This window comes from Pleuronectes platessa, chromosome 13 (genome assembly GCF_947347685.1).
Source record: "Pleuronectes platessa chromosome 13, fPlePla1.1, whole genome shotgun sequence".
In the NCBI taxonomy this organism is placed as follows: domain Eukaryota; kingdom Metazoa; phylum Chordata; class Actinopteri; order Pleuronectiformes; family Pleuronectidae; genus Pleuronectes; species Pleuronectes platessa.
In genome coordinates, this window is record NC_070638.1 from 25,538,148 (window position 1) to 25,565,229 (window position 27,082).

General features: G+C 41.5%; 1 protein-coding gene across 2 annotated transcripts; it reads right to left on the reverse strand.

Moving 5' to 3' along the window:
- Positions 1-796: 796 nt before the first annotated feature.
- Positions 797-25,485, reverse strand: LOC128454038 (major facilitator superfamily domain-containing protein 12). Of its 2 annotated transcripts, XM_053437195.1 has the most exons (11): positions 24,381-25,485; positions 18,710-18,829; positions 15,896-16,106; positions 15,688-15,817; positions 8,432-8,662; positions 8,121-8,213; positions 7,939-8,031; positions 5,803-5,973; positions 5,588-5,682; positions 2,610-2,740; positions 797-2,348 (listed from the first exon to the last, which is right to left on the reverse strand). In XM_053437195.1, exons 1-11 carry the CDS (start codon positions 24,526-24,528, stop codon positions 2,290-2,292), a joined length of 1,482 nt encoding a protein of 493 aa, XP_053293170.1. In that variant the 5' UTR covers positions 24,529-25,485; the 3' UTR covers positions 797-2,289. The 2 variants fall into 2 exon arrangements, with proteins under 2 accessions (XP_053293170.1, XP_053293171.1); XM_053437196.1 differs by lacking the exon at positions 5,803-5,973.
- Positions 25,486-27,082: the final 1,597 nt, after the last annotated feature.

Here is a 27,082-nt window from a genome sequence, read left to right on the forward strand (position 1 = left end):
CGAGACCCTGAAACAGCACCACAGGAGCCGCAGTTGGAACTGATAGACCTTCAGTCTGACTCCGTCCTAAAGGAGAAGTTCAACTCTGTTAAACTTGCATGCTTCACTTAACAGAGCCACTTTCCCAAACCTCTGGAGGACTGTACAGAAGATGCTGACTTTATTTGGCTCGACTTATGTGTGTGAGCAGACATTCAGCGTCATGAACGCCAACAATGCCCGTCACAGATCAAAGTTAACGAATCAGCACCTCAGATCTATCCTGAGAATTGCCAGAATAACTCAAGACTTGGATGCACTGGAAAAAATGGGAGATCAACAACACTGTTCCCACTGAAACTGAAAGTGATGATATATTGCTGCAGTGAGGTTGGAGCCAAATCTCTGACACACAGCCTGCGTGGCAGCTCTAACCTGTTAATGTAGATAATACAGAAGTTCAAGTGAGGTAATTGGTTTTGGCGCAGGCCTCAGATGTAATCATATATAAGTACTAACAGTGATGAATCAGTACAGTATTGAGCTGATCCATTGATGTGATTAATATTGATCAGACTATATGATATCTAGTTTGGTGTGTGGTGTTTGGGTGGATATGTAAGAAAAATGGCTTGAAAAACTAGGATAAAGTTATGAAGTATAAAATAATTTGATTAGATCCCAGTAGAGGTGATGTTGAAACTACAATATTTTCTTAAAGTTTATAAGTTCATCTTTTCTTTTCATGAAGAGGAGTATGTGCTTCACATGAAGATGACTAACATTGAGAAGTTAAGTCAAACACAGACACATGACGCATATTTAATGTCCCTTTATGGAAGATGTCATCAGAGCAGCAAAGACACGAAAAAGGCAAACAAACAAAGTCATGTAAATTATATGAAAAATTATGAGAAGCTTTGTCAGAACAAGACTACAGACGGACACTTTCACACAGCGACCAGTCAAACATCAGTACCTGCATGATTCCCTTATATACATAATTATATATTATATAAACTCACATATCACACTATTGATCCCTTTAAAGTCTGGTTATAGCAAATGCAATTCTGTTGTTTGTGTGTCTTTTGATAATAAAAATAAAATTATTAAAATAGAAACATTACCACAATTTTTTTTAATAAGATGACCCTCAAAAATCCCAAGATATCCCAGTATGCCTTAATCCTTAAGTGCAGCAGAACAGGTTTTAAATGAACGTCAGCATCTCTTAAAACTGCAGCGCTCTACTGGTATCCAGGCACTTGTCCAAAAATCAAGTGCATGAAGCTAAGTCACTTCAAACAGCCAGTGAAGTGACTGGCTGTCAGCAATTTCCCTGCCTGTTTGCTCCCCAAAGTCACGTTGAAAGTTTAAGGTTCATTTGTTTTATAAGTGTCATCTGTGCATTCATCATGCCAGTCTGTGGAGTTCAGGGTGACTCTTCATGTGACCACTGACAGTCTATAAACGTAGTGGTTTATCTATGGGGGAAGATGTAGTGCAACAACGTGTTATTGAAGCAAAAAAGCGTTTACTGTCACTATACCTGACAAGCTGACAGGAGGAGTGGATTTTAAATGGTCCTTTTTTTCCCCCTACTTCACACTATGTGGCCAGTTCCCTTTTGTTTGCCGGATGATCTGGATCACAGATCCCATTGTCTGGGTAGTGGTCCAGTTGAGGTGAGCTGAGCTGAGGTTTTGCCAGGAATGTTTTGTGAGTGTGAGACATTTTTCGCCCAATTTTCCAAAGTTATATATAATTTTCATCTGGATGTAAATTCACTCGTTTAGGGTCAAATACGAATTTGACATTCAAATATGAATGTCGTGGCTTGCGGACACTTGGATGACCCGAACGGGCAGTATGTCTTACTCTGTTTACCCCTGAGACTGTGGACACAAACACTTCACCCACACCTCCATGAGCATAGTAGATAATGCGTCGATAATGCGTGAATTTTCATTCCTGGGTGAACTATCCCTTGAAGTATGACTGTGTCTCTACATTCAACAATGTAAAGACAAACATTATTACAATATAGTCCAGTATTAAGGATGCGGTCACTCATCACTTCAATGAGATTAACCTATATTCTCTGGATTTGTGTAAAAAAAACAGTCTGGGATGTGTCAAGATAGTTTTGGGGAAAAGTTTGTACATTGTTGGAATAAGCCCTGAAGCTTAAAATCTTCTACGATATGAAGTAGAGAAGCTACTCAGGAATTAATTTGGCAAATAACATGAATCTGTCTAGAGTATGCTCCTTTCAGTTGCACTGTGATGGAGTCAGTTTCAGTGGCATTAGTTGACACTGTCTGAATTATCAGGGATGACATCATCAGAGATGACAGGCAAACCACCTGGAGAGAGAGAGAGAGAGAGAGAGAGAGAGAGAGAGAGAGACACACACACACACACACACACACACACACACACACACACACACACACACACACACACACACACACACACACACACACACACACACACACACACACACACACACACACACACACACACGTAGTAAACAGCACCAACTGGTAAGCACACATTAAGGGAGCAGCTACAATTAATCTACTACACTAAAGAAAACTGTGTATTTGTGTGGTTGTACAACTCACGTGGTCTGATGCTTATTGGCCAGATGAGGATGGAGCAGAGAGCCATGGCTGCAATGACAGCCACGCCTCCTGTCACAATGACCATGATGTAATGATAGAACCATACACAGGCCGGACAACACACCACAGTGCTGAAAAAGACCGACAACCCAATATGTTGGTAACATTTCAGTGTGAAATTTTTTTGGGACATTATCCCTCTGAACAACTTTGCATGCATATTCTTATTGTGTCCGAACAATGTTTATCTTTTATTATTGTACAATATTTAGTTTAGGAATCTGATTTAGTTCAGTGTGTTTTGTATAATGTTCATAATGTTGTGGTTAAAAACATACAGTAAAAGGAGGATGTACTATGTCAGCAATGCAGATCAGCTGTCTGACAAACATGACAGCTGATTTGGAGCTGCCTTGGACCTTTATTATTCTCAATGGATGGCATCATCAGAGTGCACAATTCAGCTGCAACATTCAACTTCACCACTAGATGTCGCTAAATTCTATACACTGAACCTTTAAATGTCATTTCAACATGTTCATATGTTACTTGAAATCTCTTCTCTTATATGAATCACATTTTTACATGCTTATACTTTATCTTTATAGTATGTAAAGAACTTACCACTGCATTTCTTGTACGAAAGGTACTAGAGAAATTTGTTTTTTTATTATTATTATTGCATTATTATTGTTACCTGTTGTCAATAACTTTTGGTGTGGAGACGTATAATCTGTCCACAAACATTGGACACCAGATGCAGAGCTGCAGTGGTTTAAAAGCCGACCCTACTTTCTACCTAGGTAATTCTATGCTGTGTTTTTGGCCGCGGTTTACATCCCTCCATGAACTAATTCATCAGCGCGCTAGAAATGGCTAACCCTGATGCTGCTTTCATTGTTGCGGGAGACTTCAACCACTTCAACCTATGGAATGTGCTCCCTAAAAACTTCCAGCATGTATACGTTCCCACACAAGAGCAGAATATGCTGGATCATGTTTACATTAACATTCATGATTAGGGCTGAAATGCGTCGACATCAATACTTTTAATCGACGCATCTTTTTTTTTGTTTTATGAATTTACCTTTTCGATTTCTAAACGTTTAATTTCTATTCATTATAACAAATGCTCCGCGCAGCACAGCACTATTCTCAAGCGCGCTGGCGGCTGGCTGTTCACACGGGACATACATTTCTCAGCGACGGTCAGCGCGCCATTCTGCTTTCTCCGCTTGTTGTTGTATGTAACCTGTTCAATATACTGGTTTGGGAGTAAATGATGATGGTCTTCATAGCCCCCCCCCCTCTTTCTATCTCTGTCTATCTGCTTGTGTGCTTGGGAAAATTGGGGAAGTCAAAACTCCAGGACAACATAAGGGGAACACAAAGTATGGGATGCATCTTTGATAATTTATATCGTTAAAATGTCATTAATATCGTTTAAAATCCTTTTTCAGTGTGTTTCCTGGCGCGATGTGCTCGCGGCGAGCGAAAAAAATAGGCAGTGGTATCGTTCAATGTTATTCAGAACAGTTGATTGACATGTAGGTTTAGCTAATAGGAAGCCCCTATGTTGGTATGTTGTGGACAAATAGGATGAGGCAATGAATGTGGGGTGCGGAAGTAAGGACCCGAATAAAGATGTCAACATTAGTACACAGTCTGTCTCACGCACATTATTAAGCGAACTCGACAGACTTGACGCCGAAACCATCAGTGCAGGGCGCGAGGCGCATCGCAGCCCATGTGAACCGCACAAAGGTTTAACAGGCGGGTGGATAGGAGGCGCCTGGCTGTCCTTAGCGCTTTGCGGCGCGGCGCAGCGCAGCGCATCTGAAATTAAATGAATGGGTCAATTTGATTTTTTGGGAGGAAAATTAATCGTTTAGATTAACCAACTAATCGGTAAAATAATGGTTAGTAACAGCTCTATTTGTGATGCATACAAAGGTGCTCCCTCCGCCCACTTTGGACTCTTAGCTAAACCACATCTCGCTGTTCCTGTAATCAGCCTAAAGATAAAGACTCAACCAAACAAATCCAGTGATTAAACAAGTCAAACTATGGTCTTCAGAAACTAAGAGCATCCCAGTCTGTCTCTCAGACAGACTGGGATGTGTTTAAAGCTATACATACAGGAGTACGCTGAATATGTGACTGGGTACATTATCACCTCTGTTGACAACATTGTAACAACCATACAAGTCAGGAACTTTCCACACCAGAATCCCTGGATGAACAGTCAGGTACAGTACGTCCCCATGATCTCTCCCATTTTTATGAGGGAATGGGATAAAATACAAAACAGCAAAGCACAGACTTAGGAAACCCATCAAGGAGGCTAAAAAGCAGTACAGAGAGAAACTGGACGGTTTCTACTCTACTGCAAAACATCACAGATTCTATGGGCACCATGACAGAGATAAAAAGCTCAACCATCGACCTGCCTAAACAGTTCAACCAATTCTACTCCCACTTCAAGACCTCCAGCAGCCACACACAGGAGACGCACTCACACTCCCATATCAAACAATCCCCTTTCTCACCAGCTGAATTAAGCCCCACAGTACATAAGGCCTAGATAACCTTCATGGGCCTACAGAGCTGGCTGTTGTTCTCACCTCCATCTTCAACTCGTCGCTCTCAAAGGCCATGGTACCCACCTGTTTCAAAACCATCATCCGAGCTCCCATAAGGAGCCCAGCAACTTGTCTGAATGACTGAAGGTCAGTTGCAGTAACTCCAATCATCATTAAGTGTTTAGAGTGGCTCTGGCCCACATTCAGAGCAGTATAGCTGAGACGCTGGTCCCCTTGCAGTACACCTACCTCCCTAATAAGAGGCACTTCGGACCCCATCTCTACAGACATAATTTACCAAGTTATGAGGAACTTTACTCCTGTGTGTGTGTGTGTGTGTGTGTGTGTGTGTGTGTGTGTGTGTGTGTGTGTGTGTGTGTGTGTGTGTGTACTGACTGGCAAGGATGAAGTGCCTGAATGATCATCACTGCCACTCCATTAGCCAACTTATCAGTGAAACTCATGGCTCCATAAACAAATGCTCCACTTTGCTGCAGAGAGAACAACAGAGAGATGAAGACAGTTTACAGTTTACAGGGACATTATAGGTGAAGATATATATCTTCCACTCACGCACACAGACACACACAATATCGATAAGAGCCTCTTACAGTCTGATCGGAAATGAGCTCAGCAGTCATGGCAAGCGATATGACCAGGATGGTGGCTGAGCCTGCGCCCAGCAACACAGCTGCCCCGTACACCTGCTGACCCATCCTGTCATCCAGCAGCACCCAGTAGGAGAAGGCCATGATAAGCAGCAGGCCAACAAAATAGGTGAGCTGGATCAGATAAAGAGGCACAAATCCAGATCAGGTCAAATATAGTCAAAGTACTCTCTGGCTTTGAATACAACAGAGAAGTAAATCAACTGAGAAGGTATCAACATACTGAAATGTTTTGGATGTTTGTATTAGGTGAATGTAAATGGTGATAAGAGCTTCAGCTGTTCACAACTTCTCTTGTCTCCAGACCTTTCTAAAAATGTATAACTTTTTAATCAATTCTTTATTCTATAAATAAATCGTGACTTAATGGGCAGCTGTGAAAATTCAAATATTAAATATTATTCTTTAAGAGTCAGTTAAAGTGCACGATCAGGACTGTGTTCATGACATTAGATCTTCATTTGAATCTCACTAAAGTCTGATTTGGTGCACGGCACGACCATATGTGACATAACACTTTTCCCTCGCACTTCAAACCAGTGAGAATAAAAACATACAGTCAAAGTCAAAGATGAAACTTGTGTTCATACACAAGTCCATCAATCCTTTTTTAGGAGCTTTACAGGGTGTTGACACAGCTCCTATACATCTGTCTTAGGTAATTAATACATCACAATGAATAAGTTTCATGATCAGTCAATCTGCAGATTATTTCTCAAATAACTGATTCATTGTTTTGTCTATTAAATATTAGAAAAGAGTAACTAGGGCTACACAGAGCTCCAGGACAGTATCAGTACTCCAGGATTATAGCAACTCTGTTGTTGATGGAACATTTTGAACCACTACAGTCAAATGTTAACTCAAAATCCAGTTCTTATCACCATGAACTACCCCATAGCCATGTGTGTGTGTGTCTGTCTGTGTGATTTTCATCAGACTTAGAGGGAATGTTACCTGGGAGAATATCAGTAGATAATAATAATAATAATAATAATAATAATAATACATTGCATTTATATAGCGCTTTTCAAAGTTCTCAAAGATGCTTCACATAGTAAGGGATAAAATAGTGAAACTATCCATATACTCTTTAAAATCAATTAAAAGCTAAAAAATCTGGTATAAGAAAAAAAGAAAAAAAGAATGACGAAATAAAGTCATGGGTTGGGGAAGGCAAGTCTGAAGAGGTGGGTTTTGAGGCCTTCTTTGAAAGATAGCAGTGTGGGGGCGTTTTTAATGTTAGGTGGTGATGAGTTCCAAAGAGTGTGGGGGGCGACTTAAAATGCCCTGTCACTCCAGGTTCAGCGCTTGGTTCTGGGGACCTGAAGGACGTCGGCATCAGGCTGGAGCCAGGATTTTGAGGGTCTTGTAGGTAGTGAGTAGAATTTTGAAGTCTTTCCTGTATTTTACCAGGAGCCAGTGAAGGTCATGGAGGACTGGGATGATGTGATCAGTTGATCAGGTGCTGGTTAGTAGGCGGGCAGCAGATTTCTGGACATATTGGAGTTTGTGAAGGACTTTATTAGTGGAAACAACTAGTAAGCTACTGCAGTAGTCCAGTTGACTGTCATAAATGCGTGAATAAGTTATTCTGCAGCATTAGGTGAAAGAGAGGTTCGGAGGCGGGCAATGTTAAGGAGGTGGAAAAGGGCTGTTTTGGTGGTATGGTTGGCATGGGGCAGAAATGTGAGGGTGGGATCGAGGATGACTCCAAGGTGGCGGATTTGGGTGGATGGGGTGACGATGGAGCCATCAAGATTGAATTTTAATTTCAGAGTGGAGGGGTAAGGGAGTCTGGGCCAATGATAGTTTTGGATGCAAAGAAACTTTCTTTGCATCCATGTTTTAATGTCCATTAGGCAATTGGTTAGATTGGATTGAGTGGCAGCAGTGATGGTCTTGGAGAAGAAGTAGAGCTGAGTATCGTCGGCATTACAGTGTAACTGGAGGCCATGGCGACGGAGGATCTGCTTAAGAGGTAGCATGTAGATGATGAAGATAAGGGGCCTTTTTTACTAGTTTAGGGTTAAGATGAAATCAGTGTGACAGACTGAATTATTTTTAGGTTCTACTTACACATTTTCCAATCAATTTAGTGAGAGGCTTCATAATGAAGGAGGACAGGAAGCCACTCATGTATATGACTAATGGTATCGTCGCTATGAACTTCTGTTGGAGGAGATGAAAGAAAAACATCTTCAGGAACATTGCATGCAAATTGATAAATGTATGAATAAAACAGGGTGAGTTTGGGTTACCTTATGCAGCCCCAGAGTGTTAATAAGATACATAGAGATGTAGGTCTGAGACAGATTCACTATTAACCTGGTAGACATGTAGAGTAAGGCCACCTACAGAGAAACACAGTGACATACACAACTTTCAACAATTGACAGCTCACTCTACACTCTTATGTTTCTACTGCATGAAGTTCGCCAAAACACAAAATGTGGCAAACGTCAAACTGCTGGAATAGGAACTGCTAATTGCAAAATACTTTTCTAACCCCTGCTGACTAGATGAGTAGCTTCAAGTGAAGCTTAGGTCAGATGTGATTAAGATGTCCTACCTGGTAGAAAGAAGGCTGCTGCAGCCAACACTTCCACTGAAGAAGAGATGAGGAGGTCTGGGAGCGAGGGAGCAAGGGGCTGCGCTCACTTTCCTCCTCTACCTTCTCCATCCTCTTCCTCACATCCTCTCCTCGCGCCTCCCCTTCGGCTCTGTGCCTTGACTCTTTGGTTCCCAGGTGGAAGAGGATGGAGAAGAGTGCACCGATGCCAAGAACAATCAGAGCCAAATTCTGTCAAAAAACATAGCAGTGCTTCAAGTACAAGTATAAAGGTACCATGTAAGTGGTAAGCTGTGTGAATGGAGTTTTATGGAAGCTGGTGAAAGGAGAATTCAGGCAGCAGCTGATGTCTTATGCAGAAGGTTTTAATGTAGACTTGATTAGTTAAGGAGACCAGAAGGTAAAACAATAAACAAACGCTAACAGAGTTACATGAGCAGGTGTCACCCCCAAGTCTGAAGATGTCTCGCACAGCATCCCCTTATATCTTCCTCTACTTGCATCACCCATTCTAACAGAACATCCATGAATGGCTACAATTTATGTTACTCTCTATGTTACATGTACAGTGGATATAAAAAGTCTACACACCCCTGTTAAAATGCCAGGTTTTTGTGAAAAAATGGGACCAAGATCAATCTAGTTAGAACTTTTTCCACCATTAATGTGACCTTTAACGTGAACAATTCGATTGAAAAACGAACTGAAATCTTTTAGGGGGAAAAATGAAAATAATAAAATTAAATAACGTGGTTGCATAATTGTGCACACCCCTTTACAACTGGGGATGTGGCTGTATTCAAAATTAACCAACCACATTCAAACTCATGTTAAATAGTGGTAAGTACACACCTGCCTCCATTTAAGGCTAGCGCATGCTTCTGCGTTTTCAGAGAAACGCAAGGACACGCAAGTGCAAGAGCCTCTTGCGTGCCCCTTGGGTGCTTGCGTACCCCTTCTTACCCACGTTATAGGTCACATTAAAAGGTGGAAAAAGTTCGGACAGGTTTTAACTTTGTCTCATTTGTTTACATCACAAAAACCTTGCAGGGGTGTATGGACTTTTTATATCCACTGTAGGTGTTATCACATTGTTTCCTTACGTCTTGCCACTGGTCAAATAAGCAAAAGAGTTGAAGTTGGTGCCTCTAGTAATAATAATATAAGTAACTTTATTTGTATAGAACTTATCTAAACGAAGTTACAAAGTGCTTTACACAAAAGTGTATGACAAAATGAAGAATCAATTGTAACTAGGGCTACGTTGTAACACTGGCGGACCCGAGCACCTGTCCGTTGCAGCCTGTTGCGGTCGGTGGAGAGAGCGAATGGATGACCAAACGCACGTCTCCGCGTTGCATGCGTTTTGTGCACTGCGGCAAGGATAAACGCTTCACTTCCTGCGTCCGTCAAGCGATGTCGATTCTTGCCTGCTAATTGCTCTTTACGTTCCACGCTATCAATTGCACATCACACTGTGAAAATTGAATGTAAATCGAATGATAGTTGTCAAACAAAGCTTACTTCCTGTTGCCAGTAGGTGGCGCCATAACTATTATATACAGACATATAGATCTGGTCAAGTAGGAGCTGTGATGTAGCGTGAGCAATTTTGTGTCAATTGGACAATGTTACCACAACTTAATTTTCACACTGATCAGTAGGTGGCGCTATGACCCTGAACTATTATTTTTATATGGAGCTCTTCGGGTCAGGACTGTGATCATAGGTCAGTAGTTTGGAGCCGGTTAGATAATGCAGAGTGGATTAACAAAGTACTTCCATGGCGAATCAGTAGGTGGCGCTATGACACTGAGGAAATATTGACACAAAGAGCTGTTCAAGCTTGGACTCTAATCATGTGACAGAAGTTTGGTAGTGATAGGACTATGAACATTGGAGTTATGACAACATCGTGTCCTTTGGCGAAGGTTGATCCTTCGCCGCACCTCAATATTTACACGCTTTGAGAAAATGTCACAATTCTGACAATGATCCAATGACTTGACTGAGCTCTTTTGTGCTGTATATTGTAAAGGAGCCAGGAGCAGTTCATTAAATTTGAAGTTGATCTGAAGAAAGCCCTTGGAAAAATACTTCAAAGTAAAAATGTGGAATAAGGTCAAAATGGCCACTTAAGCCAAAATGGCGGGCTTTCTGTTTGGTTTAGCGTATCTATCCAAGATACTTATTTTTTTGTCATGAAAAGACACATGCCCCCATCGACTTTTTTACATGTTGGCCAAACGTGGTGCCGGGGCTGTTCTTTAGGGGGCACTAGTCAGTTATTTTGCCACGCCCATTCCTAAAAACCATATGAATATCTTCAGTGCTGTAACACTGAAGTTACAGCAATTTTGTGTTTCACAGCGAGTTGATGAACTTTAATGCCCTGCCATTAATATGGCGTTTGGTGAAAAGTCATGTTATGTCTTCAATATCAATGTCTTGAGACCCATTTCATACAGTTTGACATGGTTGAGGTCAGTGGATGAGGAGGAATACATCCAAGTGAAGGACATTAAAAAAACAATACCTTTCCTCTTGCCACCAGGGGGCGCTGTGATTTTAAGTCATGATTTCTGTGTAGATGTCATCAGGCCAGGACTCTTGTCTTACATGTCTAGTTTGGACTCGATTGGACCAAATATGTCCGAGATACAGAACCTCGTGTTTTGATATCGTTTAATCAAACTTTGACGGCACGCCACGGTCACACGGTGTGACGATTTTTTTTTAAGTCAGTTTGTATCTCCATCTTGTTGTGATGACACTCATCTCAATTTGAAGTAAAAAATGTGGAATATTGCCAAAATGGCCCCTAAATAGAAAATGGCGGGCTTCCTGTTGCTTTTTTCATAATGCCCCTTGGGACTTTTTTTCATGACTGGTCACGATACACCTGTGTTCCGATTTTGGTGAAGATCGGTCAAGGGTAAACCTAGGGGCTAGTTCCAGTGGGCGCTGTTGAGCCATTTTGCCAAGCCCAATTCAAATGACTCCAGAATACAAAAATATCCGCAGACGTTGAATTTCCTGCAAAGTTTCACAACTTTTTCAGCATGTGTAGACCCTTAAAAAGCCCCCCAAAGGGAAATAATAATAATAATAAAAATCTTTACAATTTCAATAGGGCCTCTCACCATTCGGTGCACGGGCCCTAATAATAATAATAATCATTTCAATTTCAATAGGGCCTCCCACCGATTTCGGTGCTCGGGCCCTAATAATAATAATAATAATCACTTCAATTTCAATAGGGCCTCCCACCGATTTCGGTGCTCGGGCCCTAATAATAATAATAATAATTTCAATTTCAATAGGGCCTCCCACCGATTTCGGTGCTCGGGCCCTAATAATAATCATTTCAATTTCAATAGGGCCTTCTACAAATGTCGGTGCTCGGGCCCTAATAATCATTTCAATTTCAATAGGGCCTTCCACCGATTTCGGTGCTCGGGCCCTAATAATCATTTCGATTTCAATTTCAATAGGGCCTTCTACCGACTTCGGTGCTCGGGCCCTAATAATCATTTCAATTTCAATAGAGCCTCCCACCGATTTCGGTGCTCGGGCCCTAATAATAAGAAAAATCCTTACAATTTCAATAGGGCCTCTCACCATTCGGTGCTCGGGCCCTAATAGTCCTTAAAGTTTCAATAGGGCCTCTCACCAGTCGGTGCTCGGGCCCTAATAATAAAAATCCTTAAAATTTCAATAGGGCCTCTCACCATTCGGTGCTCGGGCCCTAATAGTCCTTAATGTTTCAATAGGGCCTCTCACCAGTCAGTGCTCGGGCCCTAATAATAAAAATCCTTACAATTTCAATAGGGCCTCTCACCATTCGGTGCTCGGACCCTAATAATCATTTCAATTTCAATAGGGCCTTCCAACGATTTCGGTGCTCGGGCCCTAATAATCATTTCAATTTCAATTTCAATTTCAATAGGGCCTTCCACCGACTTCGGTGCTCGGGCCCTAATAATCATTTCAATTTCAATAGGGCCTCCCACCGATTTCGGTGCTCGGGCCCTAATAATAAGAATAATCCTTACAATTTCAATAGGGCCTCTCACCAGTCGGTGCTCGGGCCCTAATAATAAAAATCCTTACAATTTCAATAGGGCCTCTCACCATTCGGTGCTCGGGCCCTAATAATTCTTACAATTTCAATACGACCTCTCACCATTCGGTGCTCGGGCCCCAATAAATGATGTTCGTCCAGTCCAATTCAAGAGCCAAATCATAACATAATAAGGTCGAGACCTTAGGTTTGTAGAGAAAACCCAACAGTTCTCACTAAGATGCCCACTCTGTTGGCCCTTTATCTATAACCTGACCCGTTACTGCTTAAAGAGAGAATGGTGTATCTGTGGAACTCTGCCCTATTCTCCTCTATAAATACAATTTTATATACTTTATACATAATATATAGTGGCATATACAGTAAAGTGTGAGGATGGTCAAAAATTCCTCAACAATCACCACTGCTGTCAGGTACCAAGATGAAATCCTCAGATTGACTGTCGGACCTCAACTCGTGCATGGGCCTTGGGTTCCTTCTGGAGGAGGACAATGCCTGGCATCATGTGCCTTCATTATGCAGGCCCAGATGTTGTGAGGAGTGCATAAAAGGCACGTGGAGGCCCCACACACTACTGAGTCACATGATAAGCTTCCGTGATTTCAATTTTTCCACTTTGATTTTCGGTGTTGTTTAAAAAAAATTTTTTAGCAGTAATATATATGTCGGTCAGTTATGAAATATGTGTTTTACATGAACTGTATATTAATATTTCAGGAGACACTTTATGTGTGCAGGTATGTAGACTTACTTATGTGTGACTCATTGTTAGAATGATTGGAATGTCACCGGGCAGGTTACTAATCTGTTGTTTAAAGCCACAAACTGATGCCTTTAGTTTTGATATACATTATAAACACTGGTTGAGAGGAGAATGTTAGCGAAGCTCAATTCTATCATAGACAACACATCTCAACCCCTACATGACACTGTGGGGGCCTTGAGCAGCTCTTTCAGCAGCAGACTGATGCACTCACAGTGCAAGATGGAACGCTTCCTCAGGTCCTTCATTCACACATGAACAAAGTAATCAGCTAACTAAACTTCGAGCATGTCTCAAGGACATAAAAACCTGGATGACCCGCAATTTTCTCTTATTAAACTTGGCCCTAAACACCTTAGAGATACATTATCTCAAGATATAGCTGCGCTAGACGACATTGCCCTTGCTTCCAATGAAACAGTCAGGAACTTGGGAGTGATCTTTGATCCTGATTTGTCCTTTAATTCACACCTAAAACAAATTTCTAGGACAGCCTTTTTCCATTTGCGTAATATCTCTAGTCCACACCTTTGTTACATCGAGACTGGACTATTGTAATTCATTACTATCAGGCTCCAGCAGTAAGTCGTTAAAGACTCTACAGCTTGTCCAAAATACCGCAGCACGTGTCCTGACGAGAACCAAGAAAAGAGAGCACATTTCTCCAGTATTAGCATCGCTACACTGGCTTCCAGTTAAATATAGAATAGAATTTAAAATTCTCCTCCTCATCTTCAAGGCCCTGAATAATATGGCGCCATTTTACCTTAAAGAGCTGTTAGTACCCTATAGACCCACTAGAGCCCTCCGCTCCCAGAATTCAGGCTTACATGTCGTCCCTAAAGTCTCTAAAAGTAGAGTAGGAGCCAGAGCTTTTAGCCATCAAGCCCCCTTCCTGTGGAATAATCTCTCACTTTCAGTTCGGGAGGCAGACACCGTCTGTTCGTTTAAGAGTAGACTCAAAACCTTACTTTTTGATAAAGCTTATAGTTAGAGCTAATTAGTGCGGCAGAACGTAAGTTGTTCTATTTTCTTAAATAGGAAGCGTTTAGTTTAAAAAGGCATAGAGGTATTGATGGCTGATCTACTGAGTGGGCCACATGGTTTTCATCGTACTATCATACAAACCAGTAGCCACTAGCCAGCCAGATTTACTTTGAGCCTCAGTGTAGCCTCAAGGTCGGCCTGTATCATTGATTACAAGGCAAAAAACCCTGATGACGCTAAGAGGCAAAGGGAATTTATGACACATGACACAGGGAGCTTCTCTTTCCAGCTTCTCCTTCCTCTTCTTCATCCCTATCACATCGAAGTTATTCATATCTCATCAGTACATGTTACTGACTTGACCCCTTCCCTGAGTCCCTTTGCTTTATGGCCTGCAGATCCGGGCCCGCTGTGGCTGCAACATGGATAACGATTGTGGATCGCGTATCAGAGGTCGCAATGGTGGATCCAGTATGGCGGATTCTATATCTTGCGGGCTGATCGTAGTGGTAATGGCGTATCCTGTGTCGCGTTGGCATCATATAATGGTGGTGGACCACGACCGAGGTGGACAATGACTGTACTATAGTGGCATCCGATCTGGATGGCGGATCATGATCTTGCTGGCTGCTGACCATAGACTATGATTGCAGCAGGACTGCTTGACATATAGTATTGAAGTTATACTTCAAAATGTTTACCCTCATCAATGCTGCCAAAAACTTTAATCTTGATGATGTTTTCCTAAACCTGACATCTATTGCACCTCTGTCCGTCCTGGGTGAGGGATCCCTCACATGTGGCTCTCTCTGAGGTTTCTACGTATTTTTACCCTGTTAAAAGGGTTTTTATTATTTTTTCCTTACTCTTGCTGAGGGTTAAGGACAGAGGATGTCACACCATGTTAAAGCCCTTTGGGACGAATTGTGATTTGTGAATATGTGCTATACAAATAAAATTTGATGATTGATTGACACTTTTTCTTATTTCACACTTCTTATCATGCCTTGCACTATTAAACAGAAAATTTAAGTTTGCACATTAGTGTCCTCTGCACATTACCCGTATTATACCTCTGATTGTGATTTACCACCCTTCACACGTTTCACACCTACTTATGCATAAATACAATTGACATGCTCGTGCAACTCTCCTGTGTCGTGAAAGGTGTATATTATGTACATATTCTTTATATTTTTATTGTCAACATTATTCCGACTTGTCTGCTACTGTATAACAAGTGAATTTCCCCAGTGTGTGGATCACTAACGTTTTATCTTATCTGATCATACTTAAAGTTCGGTAAACCTAATTGACTTAACAATTCAAGTACTTTGAATGTCTATCAGAGTTCAGTTGTCATTTTAAGAAGCTCTACCCACTGCTATAGAACGTTATTAAATGTCAGGGGATGCTACTCACCCTAAAGATGGGGATGTCTACTGGTCCAAGTGCATCGCTGAGCGGGTCGCCATCCTCACTGGCTTGCATGTGGAACAGCAGGTAGGCTACAGCGTACACTGTGATGTTGGCAATCACTGTGAATGCGTATCTTCAAACACACAGGGAGAGACAGTGGAATCAGGACAAGCAGATTACCCTGCTGGGTTAGCTGGGTAAAAAAACCTACCTGTATGCAGTGAGCTCTACTTTAGCATCCTCACAGGTGACCAGCTCTGGAATGAGAGAGAGGTGGGAGATCTGTGTGGCCGCCCAGCCAAACTGAAAGACGATGATGAACGGGATGAAGTAGGTCAAGCTGACCCACTGAGGTGTAAGGGGGTTGCAGCCCAGACACTGGTTGAAGATGAAGGCAAAAGACAGCACCACACTCAGTGTGCCTGGAAAACACACACAGACAAAGACATTTTGAGTGTGGTGGTATACTATGATGACAAATATATCATTATTTTCATATATACTAAAAATATCTAGTTTCAGATGAGCTGAGTCATCTCCACACATGACAGTAACAAACAGAAACTTCATCAAGCAGAGCTAACCATTTTTGCTCCAAAATACCAATGAATGATGAACACAACATCCAGCCTTCTGCACAATATATTAGTAATTCATGTTTACTATGTATAGGCCTTTGAGATAGTATATGTTGAGATTTGGCACAATACAAATAAAATTCAATTAGATTTGCTAACAAATCCACTCTTCAATCACTGCATTTTGAACTTCCACTCTGAATCTGTAATTATATGAAGATGCAAAGAGTCACCATACTCACAAACTAGTCAGTTTATTAGGAGCAGTCTAATAAAATGTTCCTGCATTAATCCTTAGTCACAGTTTCAATGTTCAGTTTTAGTTGAGAATATTTTTGAAGGGGGTTATGGTTCAGATGTAGTATGATCAGTTTGAAAGAGGTAGTAGAGCTGTAATGTGTTCATTTTGTTACGGTGAAAAGACATAGACCACTGGAATTAGTTTAGCAGTTAGATTTAAAATCAACAGTATATATTTACGATTTTATGGCCTAGGTACAACCAAAATGTATCTAATCTACAGATGATATATATCACTGATACATTCTGAGATCTACTAGGATGCTTCTCTGTCTTTATTGTAGTTGTCTCAGCTCACTAACTTAGCCATACTACAGAGCACTGTCTGGCCACTGTAAAACTAACAGGTATATAAAAACTAACGGACTTAATACGGACTTTGTGGACTTTGTAGACTTTGAAAGATCTGGCTCACGCTGTCAGCATGTAGCTGTACTTTTACAGTCGGGAATAGCACCATGCACTCAATAAAATATGGAAGCGTTTGGTATGAGAGCAAGGTCCAAATAGCAGACTCTTGTAACATCAATACCCTTATGTGCAGAATCTTGTTTCCCATCTTAAATGTTTTACTGATAAATGTTTTGGTAATAAATAGAAAATTTACTTACTAACAACCACAACAAAACAAGTAAACGGAACTAGCCTAAAGATCACTAGGGGCTGGCACCTCTGAAGGCCAACCCTTGTAGTTGGGCCTTCTAGCTCTTTTGCCTTGAATTAACCTCATCTGTTCAGCCTCCTTGGCATTTATCTCCTTCAAGCTAGATCCCTCCAGACTTATTCTAATCAGGTCCTCCACTGTGTCCACAGGCAGGGACCCTCTGACATCAGATGTAATCCCCTTCTGAGATGAGAATACTGTCATAAATTATTCTGAAATTTGCTAGTCTGCACTTTTATTTTTGCTACTTTATTAAGTACCTGCTGATTATGGCTGGGCATCACTACTAATTTCCCAAATAGATATGATTCTGATTCACAAGGTTTCGATTCAACATCAATTCAGTTAGGGATATGTCAGACTGCAATACCAATTTAGCTTGGATATGAAAGGAATTGTCAGAGAACTTAAGAAATGTGATAGCAAACTTCTAACTTGGTGCATTATTGAAAATATTAAAAGGGTAGGCCTGTCATGATAACACATTTTGTTGGATGATATATTGTTCCAGAAATGATTGTGATGAATAATATTATTGTCATCATTTAGAGATTTCATATCTCAAAAAAGAATATTAGAGAAAAATCCTGCAGGTACACCCTTTTCCCTACTGGACTTTCAACCTTAAGAATATTCATCTGACATTTGAGTTAGAATTATAAAAATTATAATATCCTCAATAAATAAACCATAAATAAAATAAAACACACACAATCAAAACAATTAATAAAATTGACTCTGACTTTGTTAACAAAGATTGCTCTTGAATAAAAATTAAACATTTAGCTCTTGGTTTATGTAACAAGCTCAGTAAATAGGATGGGATGGTTATGATTGAGATGACAACTTATGATCATATATTTAGTTATTAATAGATGGTGTCGGATCATGAATTTAGTCTGGGAAGTTGTCCTGGAACAAATCAAACAAACAATAAGTTAACTCAAAGTACTGATCAGGTCCTAATAACTAGTGTTGAGTGTTAGTGTTTAATAGTTAAAGTGAGAGCAGGTCAGCAGGAGAGTGGATGACACAGAAACTCCAGTTCGGTACAAACCGACAGCTGCTTCTGCTCTGATCATTGCATATGAGTGAGTGGGGGCGGGGCCCTGGGGCCTGTATGTGTGTATGTGTGTGTGCGTGTGTGTATAGACTCCACCCCACTCTCAATCTGAAGAAGAGCACACAAAGAAAATGGTTCCCTATTTCACATGGGAACAATGATGATTTTAACAAAAAACGGGGGGACCTATTTGCAAGTTACAGTGGTGCGAGTAGTTGTAAAGTTTATTTGCTCTGCCTCCAGAATATTTGGTCGTAGACTGGAATCCTGCTTGCTTATTGAAAGCCCTATGAGATGAATTGTAATTTGTGAATATGGGCTATACAAATAAAATTTGATTGATTGATTGATTGATACTCAGTGTATGTCTCTGACTGTTCCTCCATCCTTACATCTACTGCATCTGTCTGACTGACTTACCCACTAAGTGCCATGTCTTCCTCCTGCCATAGTTTCCACAGCCGGGTTTTCTGTCAGACTCGTAGCCAATGAGAGGTGTAGAGAGAGCATCAGCCACCTGCCCCACCAGCAGCAACACACCTACAGCACAATATCAATGTCAATTTTATTTGTACAGCACATTTAAAACAACTTGGTTGACCAAAGTGCTTTACAGGTGTAATGGTACAACAAAAGGAAGAAAAACGTAATACATCTTAGTGCAAGTAATACAAATACAATTATTAATGTAAATTAAAATAAAAAATAAATACAAATATAATCGAACATGAGATGTACGATAAGATAAACTAAATCAGCTGCGATGAGACGTACTCAAGTCAAGGAAGGATGTTCCACAGGATTTGGGCGGCTACTGCGAAGGAGCGATCACCTCTGGTTACTAGCCTTGTCTGAGGTTTTTCAAGGAGCAATTGAGTGGCTGATCTCAGTTCCCTAACTGGGGTGTGCATACAGAGAAGTTTGGATAAGTAAGACGGTGCTGGTCCGTTAAGAGATTTAAAAGTTAAAAGTAAGATTTCAAAAATGATCCTGTGACAAACAGGAAGCCAGAGTAGGAGGCGCAACATGTGTGATATGGTCTCTCTTTTTTTTCCTAGTCAGCAGGCGAGCAGCATCATTTTGGACTAGCTGCAGGCTTTTAATGGAGAATTTGTCTAAGCCTAGATACAGGGAATTACAATAATCAAGACGGGAAGTTATGAATGCATGTAAACTCTCTCTAGGTCCTTTTGTGGGAGGTAGGCCTTTACCTTGTATATGTGTCGCAGCTACCTTTGACTTCTGAGGAAATTTGCTTTTCAAAATTAAAAGCCCTATCCAAAAGAACACCAAGAGGTCTTTACAGTGGAGTGAGTATTAGGAGCCAAAGGCCCAAGATTGTCCACATCTTGAAGTTCTGATTGTCCAAATATGATAGCCTCAATCTTATTGTTTAATTTGAAGAAGTTTGAAATCGATCCATGATTTTATGTAATTGTAGCACTCAAGGAGGGGCTGCAGTGATGTCTTGGTTTTATGGTTTTATGGGCAGGAATACTTAAATGTTGTCTGCAGAGCAGTGAAAGGACACATCATATTTAAAAAAAAATTATGCTAGGGGCAGCATATATAGGGAGAAAAGGACAGGGTCTAGAACGGATCCTTGAGGTACCCCACATGCAAGTGGGACCTTCCCAGATGAGAAGTCACCCATGTGGACAGAGAAAGTCCTATCTGGTAAGTAAGACTAAAACCACCTGAGTGCTGTACCATTAACCCCTACAAAGTTTTCCAGGCGTGATATTAGGATTGCGTGATCGACCGTGGCGAAAGCAGCTGTCAGGTCTAGGAGCACTAGGACAGCAGAATCTCCTGAATCAATAGTTAAAATCAAATCGTTAAAATCTCTTTAAGGGGACATAGGGGAGAGCAGGGTAATGTGGGACATCGGGTAATGTGAGACACCCCCTGTATCTAGGCGACGGAACACATTTGTGGTCATGTGACCATTATGTTTTCAAGCCCCTCCCATTCCCCCCTTGCCATGAAGGAGAAGTTGGTGCTGGTGCTGTGGAAAGTATGTTTTTTCACCAAAATGTGTTTTTTGCATGTAAAAGTAAATTTTCTTGCTTTGAACTTAAGCAACTGTTGTGTCAAAACAAATTGAATCAGGTAGAAAAACTTATATCATACATGTTGGTGAACTTCCAACATATAAAACCATGTGATTGATGCTAGCTGAAGATTAGCCTGAATTCCCAAACTAATATCGGACTAGTAACAGAATCATGGGGATTGGTCCATTAAGCACATTTATGATTATTATGATTCATGTGATCTCTTGCAGACCCTAGCTTACCGGCACATTGTTTCTCTGTCCAATTGGCAGGGACAGGGATATTGTTTTTCTCTGCGTATTCAAATGCCAGTTCATGGCACTTAACTGGAGCAAGGCCATGGAACTGGTCAGCTAGTTGTTTCAAGTTTTTGGCAAGCTCCTCCTCCATGTCATTTGTGAATATTTTCTTTACCTCAGCTACTGCACCCCAGGCTACTGATTTTACTTCCCCTTTCTCTTTTTTCTTTATGAATCTTTTGAGGGTTTTCTTATCTATATTTCTATCCCTTCCAGCTTTTCTTAAGGACTTCTTTCCTTGCATGACCTCAGCGGCTGCACTCTCCATCTCTGCGAGGGCCGTTTGGCCCCAGGTTGTCATCCTCGGGTATAGTTTCTTGGCATGATGGCTTTTCTACAATGTTTATCACATTAAAAATAAACATATATAATGTAATATAACACTAAAATATGTTTAAGACTAAACTTAACTTGTGCTTCATGGTGGGGTAAAGTGAGAAACTTAAAGTGGGACAGCATTTGTCCCACTTTACCCCACAGCCACCGTTTAAGAAAAAACATCTCTTAGCAATTCAGGCTAATCTTCAGCTAGCATCAATCAAATGGTTTTATATGTTGGACGTTCACCAACATGTATGATATAAGTGTTTCTACCTGATTCAATTTGTTTTGACACAACAGTTGACTAAGTTCAAAGCAAGAAAATTTACTTTCACATGCAAAAAACACATTTTTGTGAAAAAGACATACTTTGCACTAGGGCTGAACGATTAATTGCATTTGCGATAAAATCGCAATATGATAAAACGCGATTTTCTAATCGCAACGTGCGCGATTAAAACGTGCGAAAGAGAGTAGGGCATTGGGCTGCTGTCCTCACCCGCAGCAAGAATGCCGCGGGACCACAAAACTCCTCTGATCAAGAAGATAGTGAAGCAAGCCTGCATCACCTACAGGGTCCTAAAGTCTTCGGCTGACGTGGCGGACTCACAGAGCGAGCTCATCCCGCTGCTGACCGCGTTGCGGGCGGCGGACCAGAAAATCGCTCCCCGGAAAAGCAAGCCGTGCTCCGGGCCGACGGGGCTCCAGAGCCCCCCGGTCACCTACATGCACATCTGCGAGACGCTGGTGTTCAGCATGGGGGTGTTCCTGCTGAGGCCCGGCGCCTTCATACCGCTGCACGACCACCCGGACATGAACGGGAATCTACGGAGCTGCTGATCCGCAAGCTGCCCTTCCAGCGCATCCAGCTGGCCCGCCGCATCCGCGGACACAGAGCTTAAACTGCTGCTGCTCCACTTACTATAACAACGCCGAATTCCTACACTTATAAAATACAATTCAATGTGGAAGTAATCCAAGTATTCAGAATACGTATATAGAATATAGTATCCTTCCCAACACTGGAAATGTTACTGACTTGGGAGCAGTAAGACTATAATTTAAAAAATGTTTTTCTCAAGACGGTAAATTTTGCACACAGGTGCATGCCTTGTGTTTATACTTACAATGACTTTGATTAAATTACTTAAATGCACACTGATTTGTTGTTCTTGTTTCTGTAATGAGCCGTTAAATTAAAATGTGGGAAAGAATATTGTACAGTAAATGTATCTAATATTGTGTTGGTCATATTTAAATCATTCATTATGGTTTTTTTGGGGGGGAAAAGAAGATCAAATAAAAAAATCGCATATTAAATCGCAATCGCAATATTTGGGAAAAAAATCGCAATTAGATTATTTTCCCAAATCGTTCAGCCCTACTTTGCACAGCACCAGCACCAACTTCTCCTTCATGGCAAGGGGGGAATGGGAGGGGCTTGAAAACATAATGTTCAAATGACCACAAATGTGTTCCGTTGCCTAGATATAGGGGCTGTCTCACATGACCCGATGTCCCACATTACCCCGCTCTCCCCTATGATAGTTTTAAAGTGGAAAAAGTAAGTGGATCACTTTACCCCATAGCCGGGACACAAGACCACTTTTTTAAAAACAATCATATTTTCACTGCCCTTTGTCCTGAAGATATTCTGATCATTTCCATTGCTAGAAAAAATCCTGAATTAATGAGAAATGTGTAAATTTTACTGATATATAATTTTAGCTCGCCTAGAGGGGAGCAAATGTAAAAATTACCCCGCTCTCCCCTATTATGCTAATTTTACCACAGTTGATATGGTTTCTTGGGGTCTTAATGAAATGTCTGTAACATATTTTGGTCAAAATACCACAAGGATAATTTAAAACAGCACCTTTTTACCCTGTCTAAAACAGCCCTCCTCAGATTGACCTGTTTTGAGTGCCCCGCCCCCCCTCACCGGGTGGGGGGGTCCCTCCTTCACGAGATACAAGCGCCCAGATTTTTAGCTATCCATTACCTCTGTAGAAATATGGCTTCTGGAGACGAAGATACAATCCAACCATTTCGTTTTGAACCAGAGTCAGGTGTGCCGAAGCCTGGCTGCGAGAGCCCCAGCTCCCCAGCGCAGCGCAGTGGGAGCTTGAGCTAGCGCAGCAGCAGCAGCAGCAGCATCCTTCCACATTGTTGAGTCAACATTTAGAGGTGTCCCGGGGGTCCCGTGTTTATGCGGCCAATTAAATATCTGACAGGGTAGCAGCAGCGAGCTAACCGGGCCGGTGGAGCCCGGCTAGTGTTAGCTCGCTGCTGCTACCCGTCTCTCCTCGATGAAATGATGGTGGGGGGTGGTCCAAGGCCATGTAGCGAGACTCCCTACATGGGCATGGTGTGACTATGACTTTTATTTCGGTCGTAATCCCATTCGACGCACTCTAGCGTATCGTTTCTGACAGAGGAACCACAACAAATCGCGGGAGTTGTTTTTTTCCAGAGTTTTTGGGCCGGTAGACATGCCAGATACCCAAATTAACGTGTATAAGTACTACTAAAGTGGAATTTTCATAATATGTCCCCTTTAAAAGAGCTGTTTCGGTACTGTGATGCGATTTAAACCTGACTGGAACTTTTCATATACATTATTGTTGATAACAAATGTCTACAACTGGGTGAGAACTACCTTCTCTAGGATTTTGGACAGGAAGGGCAGCTTAGAAATGGGCCTGAAATTAGAGAGAAAGGAGGGATCCAGGTTTTCTTTCTTTAACAAGGGCTGTACAACAGCATGTATAAAGGCAGCTGGGACACTACCAGAGAGAAGACGGGTGTTAATCAATGACATAATACATGGTCCAACTGTGTCAAAGACTTATTTAAGAAGACTGGCGGGGATGCAATCACAGAGGACAGTTGTAGGCAGAATAGGAGTACGATTACCGGGGTTTGTGATATTATTAAAATTGTAAAAAGAACCTGAGGCCTGTGATATTAATTGGAGACCAGTTTAGATACAAACTTTTTGACCGATTTTAACGCTTTTCTGGTAATCAGATAGATGGCTCTGAAAGATTTCATATGATACTCTGAGTTTGTCCCTTTTCCACCTTCTCTCTGCTTGCCGACATGTATGTCTGAGACCACGGGTAGTTATTTAGCCATGGCTCTGAAAGTGCTTTAGTGCGTTTCGTCCACAAAGGAGCACCAGAGTCCTGAGTGCTTGTACAGGTTGATTAGAAAGAGAGATAAGCTCATCAACACTGAGAACACAATCACTACAATCCAAGTTATACAGCACAGAGAAATGCAACGGAGCACGGACACATTCACGTCAGTCTCATTGACACAGAGCACGTTTGAGCTCCCCTCTGCTGGTGTCCCGATATAAATAAAAAACATTAGAAGCGGCGATGAATCACAAATGCCGGAAAGACTGACCCGCGTTAGTGTTCCGGAAGCCCAGCACAGAGTGGTAGAAGACCAGCAGGTAGGTGAACCACATAGAAGCACACAGGTCGTTCAGGAAGTGTCCCAGCGCATAACTGAGCTTTCCAGCAGCAGACAGGGGCCTCTCCGTGTCCGGCATCGTAAGACCACAGGACACTCTTCATTTGCTAAAACAGAGCTAATGTCTGGTAGTTTGCTCTTACAGAGGGAGTTGGAGAGGTGCTGGATAGCGATCAACCTGTTTCACTTCCCCTTCTTCACAGCGCTACGAGGACGTATCGTGTTGTGTCGTGTTGAATCTGGGAGGACAGAGACATGTCCCCTCCACCACAGTATCACTGAAAATGTCCTCTGGCCATCAGGTCATGACAGAAAGCAGAGTCAAAGTCAGTTAGAGCCGCGTGGACACAGAGTGGTTCACAACGCCCCCATAGTACGATCATAACACACAATCAGCGGGTGATAGATAAATAATCCACTTTTAAAACAAGGAAAGTACATCTGAGGATAACAAACACGTAAACAATAACCATGGGCGCCTCTATGCTGATGTAAGCATAAATCAGAGACAAGGACCAATGACAACTCTTGTTGCTCCCATCAGCCAATAGCGGAAGACTCATCGGCTCCACTTCCTCACATGACCAGCCAAAGATCGTGTGTGTGAGAGAGAGATGTGCGACACGTCAAACTAAATATAGTTTCGCAATAAAACAAATATATTACAAATTAAAAGCTTCTAGTCGAGAGACTAGAGGCACAAATGTAATGATAACTTTCTGTCACACAATTATATTATTATTGAATAAATCAGAGCAGAATTCAGCCTATAAAGCAGGATAACAGTCTGTGTTCCAGAAGTGAAACACCAGCTTCCTCACTCTCAGGCACTTTGTTATAGGGAAACATGACTGGGAGGAAGTGTAGTTATTTGCAGACATGTGTAAACAGGCCAACCAATGTGTCAATGAGCCACAATATTAATTGTAGTTAGACGACACTCCCAAATACTATGCAAGGGAATTAGGGCCATGTAGCATCAGTAAAGGAATAGTTCACCCAAAAATGATAATTCACTCATTATCTACCCACCCCTATGCTGATAGAGAGGTGAGTGAAGGGTTTGAGTCCACAGAACACCGCCGGAGTTTCAGGGGTAAACAGAGTAGCACCCAGGTAGCCGAAATCCAATACAACTGAAGATATTAGGGGCCTATCTTCAGATGTATAAAAACAGAACAAAATATAACATGCCTCCATACTGCTACTGTGGTGTCATCCAAGTCTCCACTAGCCCTGACATGCATATTCAGCTGCTACACTGTTTACCCCTGAAACTCCAGCAGTGTGTTGTGGACTCAAACACTTCACCCACCTCTCTATCAGCATAGGGGTTAAATAATGAGTAAATTACAATTTTTGGGTGAACTATTCTATTAACGTCAGAAACCGAAAAGAAAAAAAATCTATATTTCTAATCTAATCTCAAACCCTATTCAATTGAGTATACCACTAGAAAAATACACAATGTTTCTTCTAATTGATTAATTTATCTCGAGATAAATCAACTGCCATTTAGAAATGTTATTTATCCTGCTTCTCCAACCAGAGGATTTTATGTTTAGCCTTGTTATCTCATTTCAGACTAAATATTTTTGGCTACCGACAGATCAGGCAAAACAAGACACAAGACCATACAGCTGTGGCCAAAAGTTTTGAGAATGGCACAAATCTTCATTTTCACAAAGTCTGCTGCCTCAGTTTTTATGATGACAATTTGCATATACTCCAAAATGTTATGAAGAGTGATCAGATCAATTGCAATTAATTGCAAAGTCCCTCTTTGCCATGAGAATGAACTTTATCTCCAAAAAAACATTTCCACTGCATTTCAGCCCTGCCACAAAAGGGCCAGCTGACATCATGTCAGTGATTCTCTTGTTAACACAGGGGAGAGTGTTGACCGGGACAAGTCTGGAGATCACTCTGTCATCCTGATTGAGACAGAATTGCAGACTGCAAGCTTTAATCGGAGGGTGGTGCTTGAAATCATTATTCTTCCTCAGTTAACCATGGTTACCTGCAAGGAAATACGTGCAGTCATCATTGTTTTGCACAAAAAGGGCTTCACAGGCAAGGATGTTGCTGCTAGTAAGATTGCACCTAAATCTACCATTTATCGGATCATCAAGAACTTCAAGGAGAGCGGTTCAATTGTTGTGAAGAAGGCTTCAGGCAGCACAACAAAGTCCAGCAAGTGCCAGGACCGTCTCCTAAAGTTGATTCAGCTGCAGGATCGGGGCGCCATAAGGCAAAAGTGATAAGTGGCTCGGGGAACAAAACATCAAAATTTTGGGTCCATGGCCAGGAAACTCCCCAGACCTTAATCCCATTGAGAAAGTGTGGTCAATCCTCGAGAGGCGGGTGGACAAACAAAAACCCACAAATTCTGACAAACTCCAAGCATTGATTATGCAAGAATGAGCTGCCATCATTCAGGATGTGGCTCAGAAGTTAATTGACAGCATGCCAGGGTGAATTGCAGAGGTCTTGAAAAAGAACGGTCAACACTGCAAATATTGACTCTTTGCATGAACTCAATGTAATTGTCAAAAAAATCTTTTGATACTTATGAAATGCCTGAAATTATACTTCAGTATACCATAGTAACATTTGATAAAAAGATCTGAAGC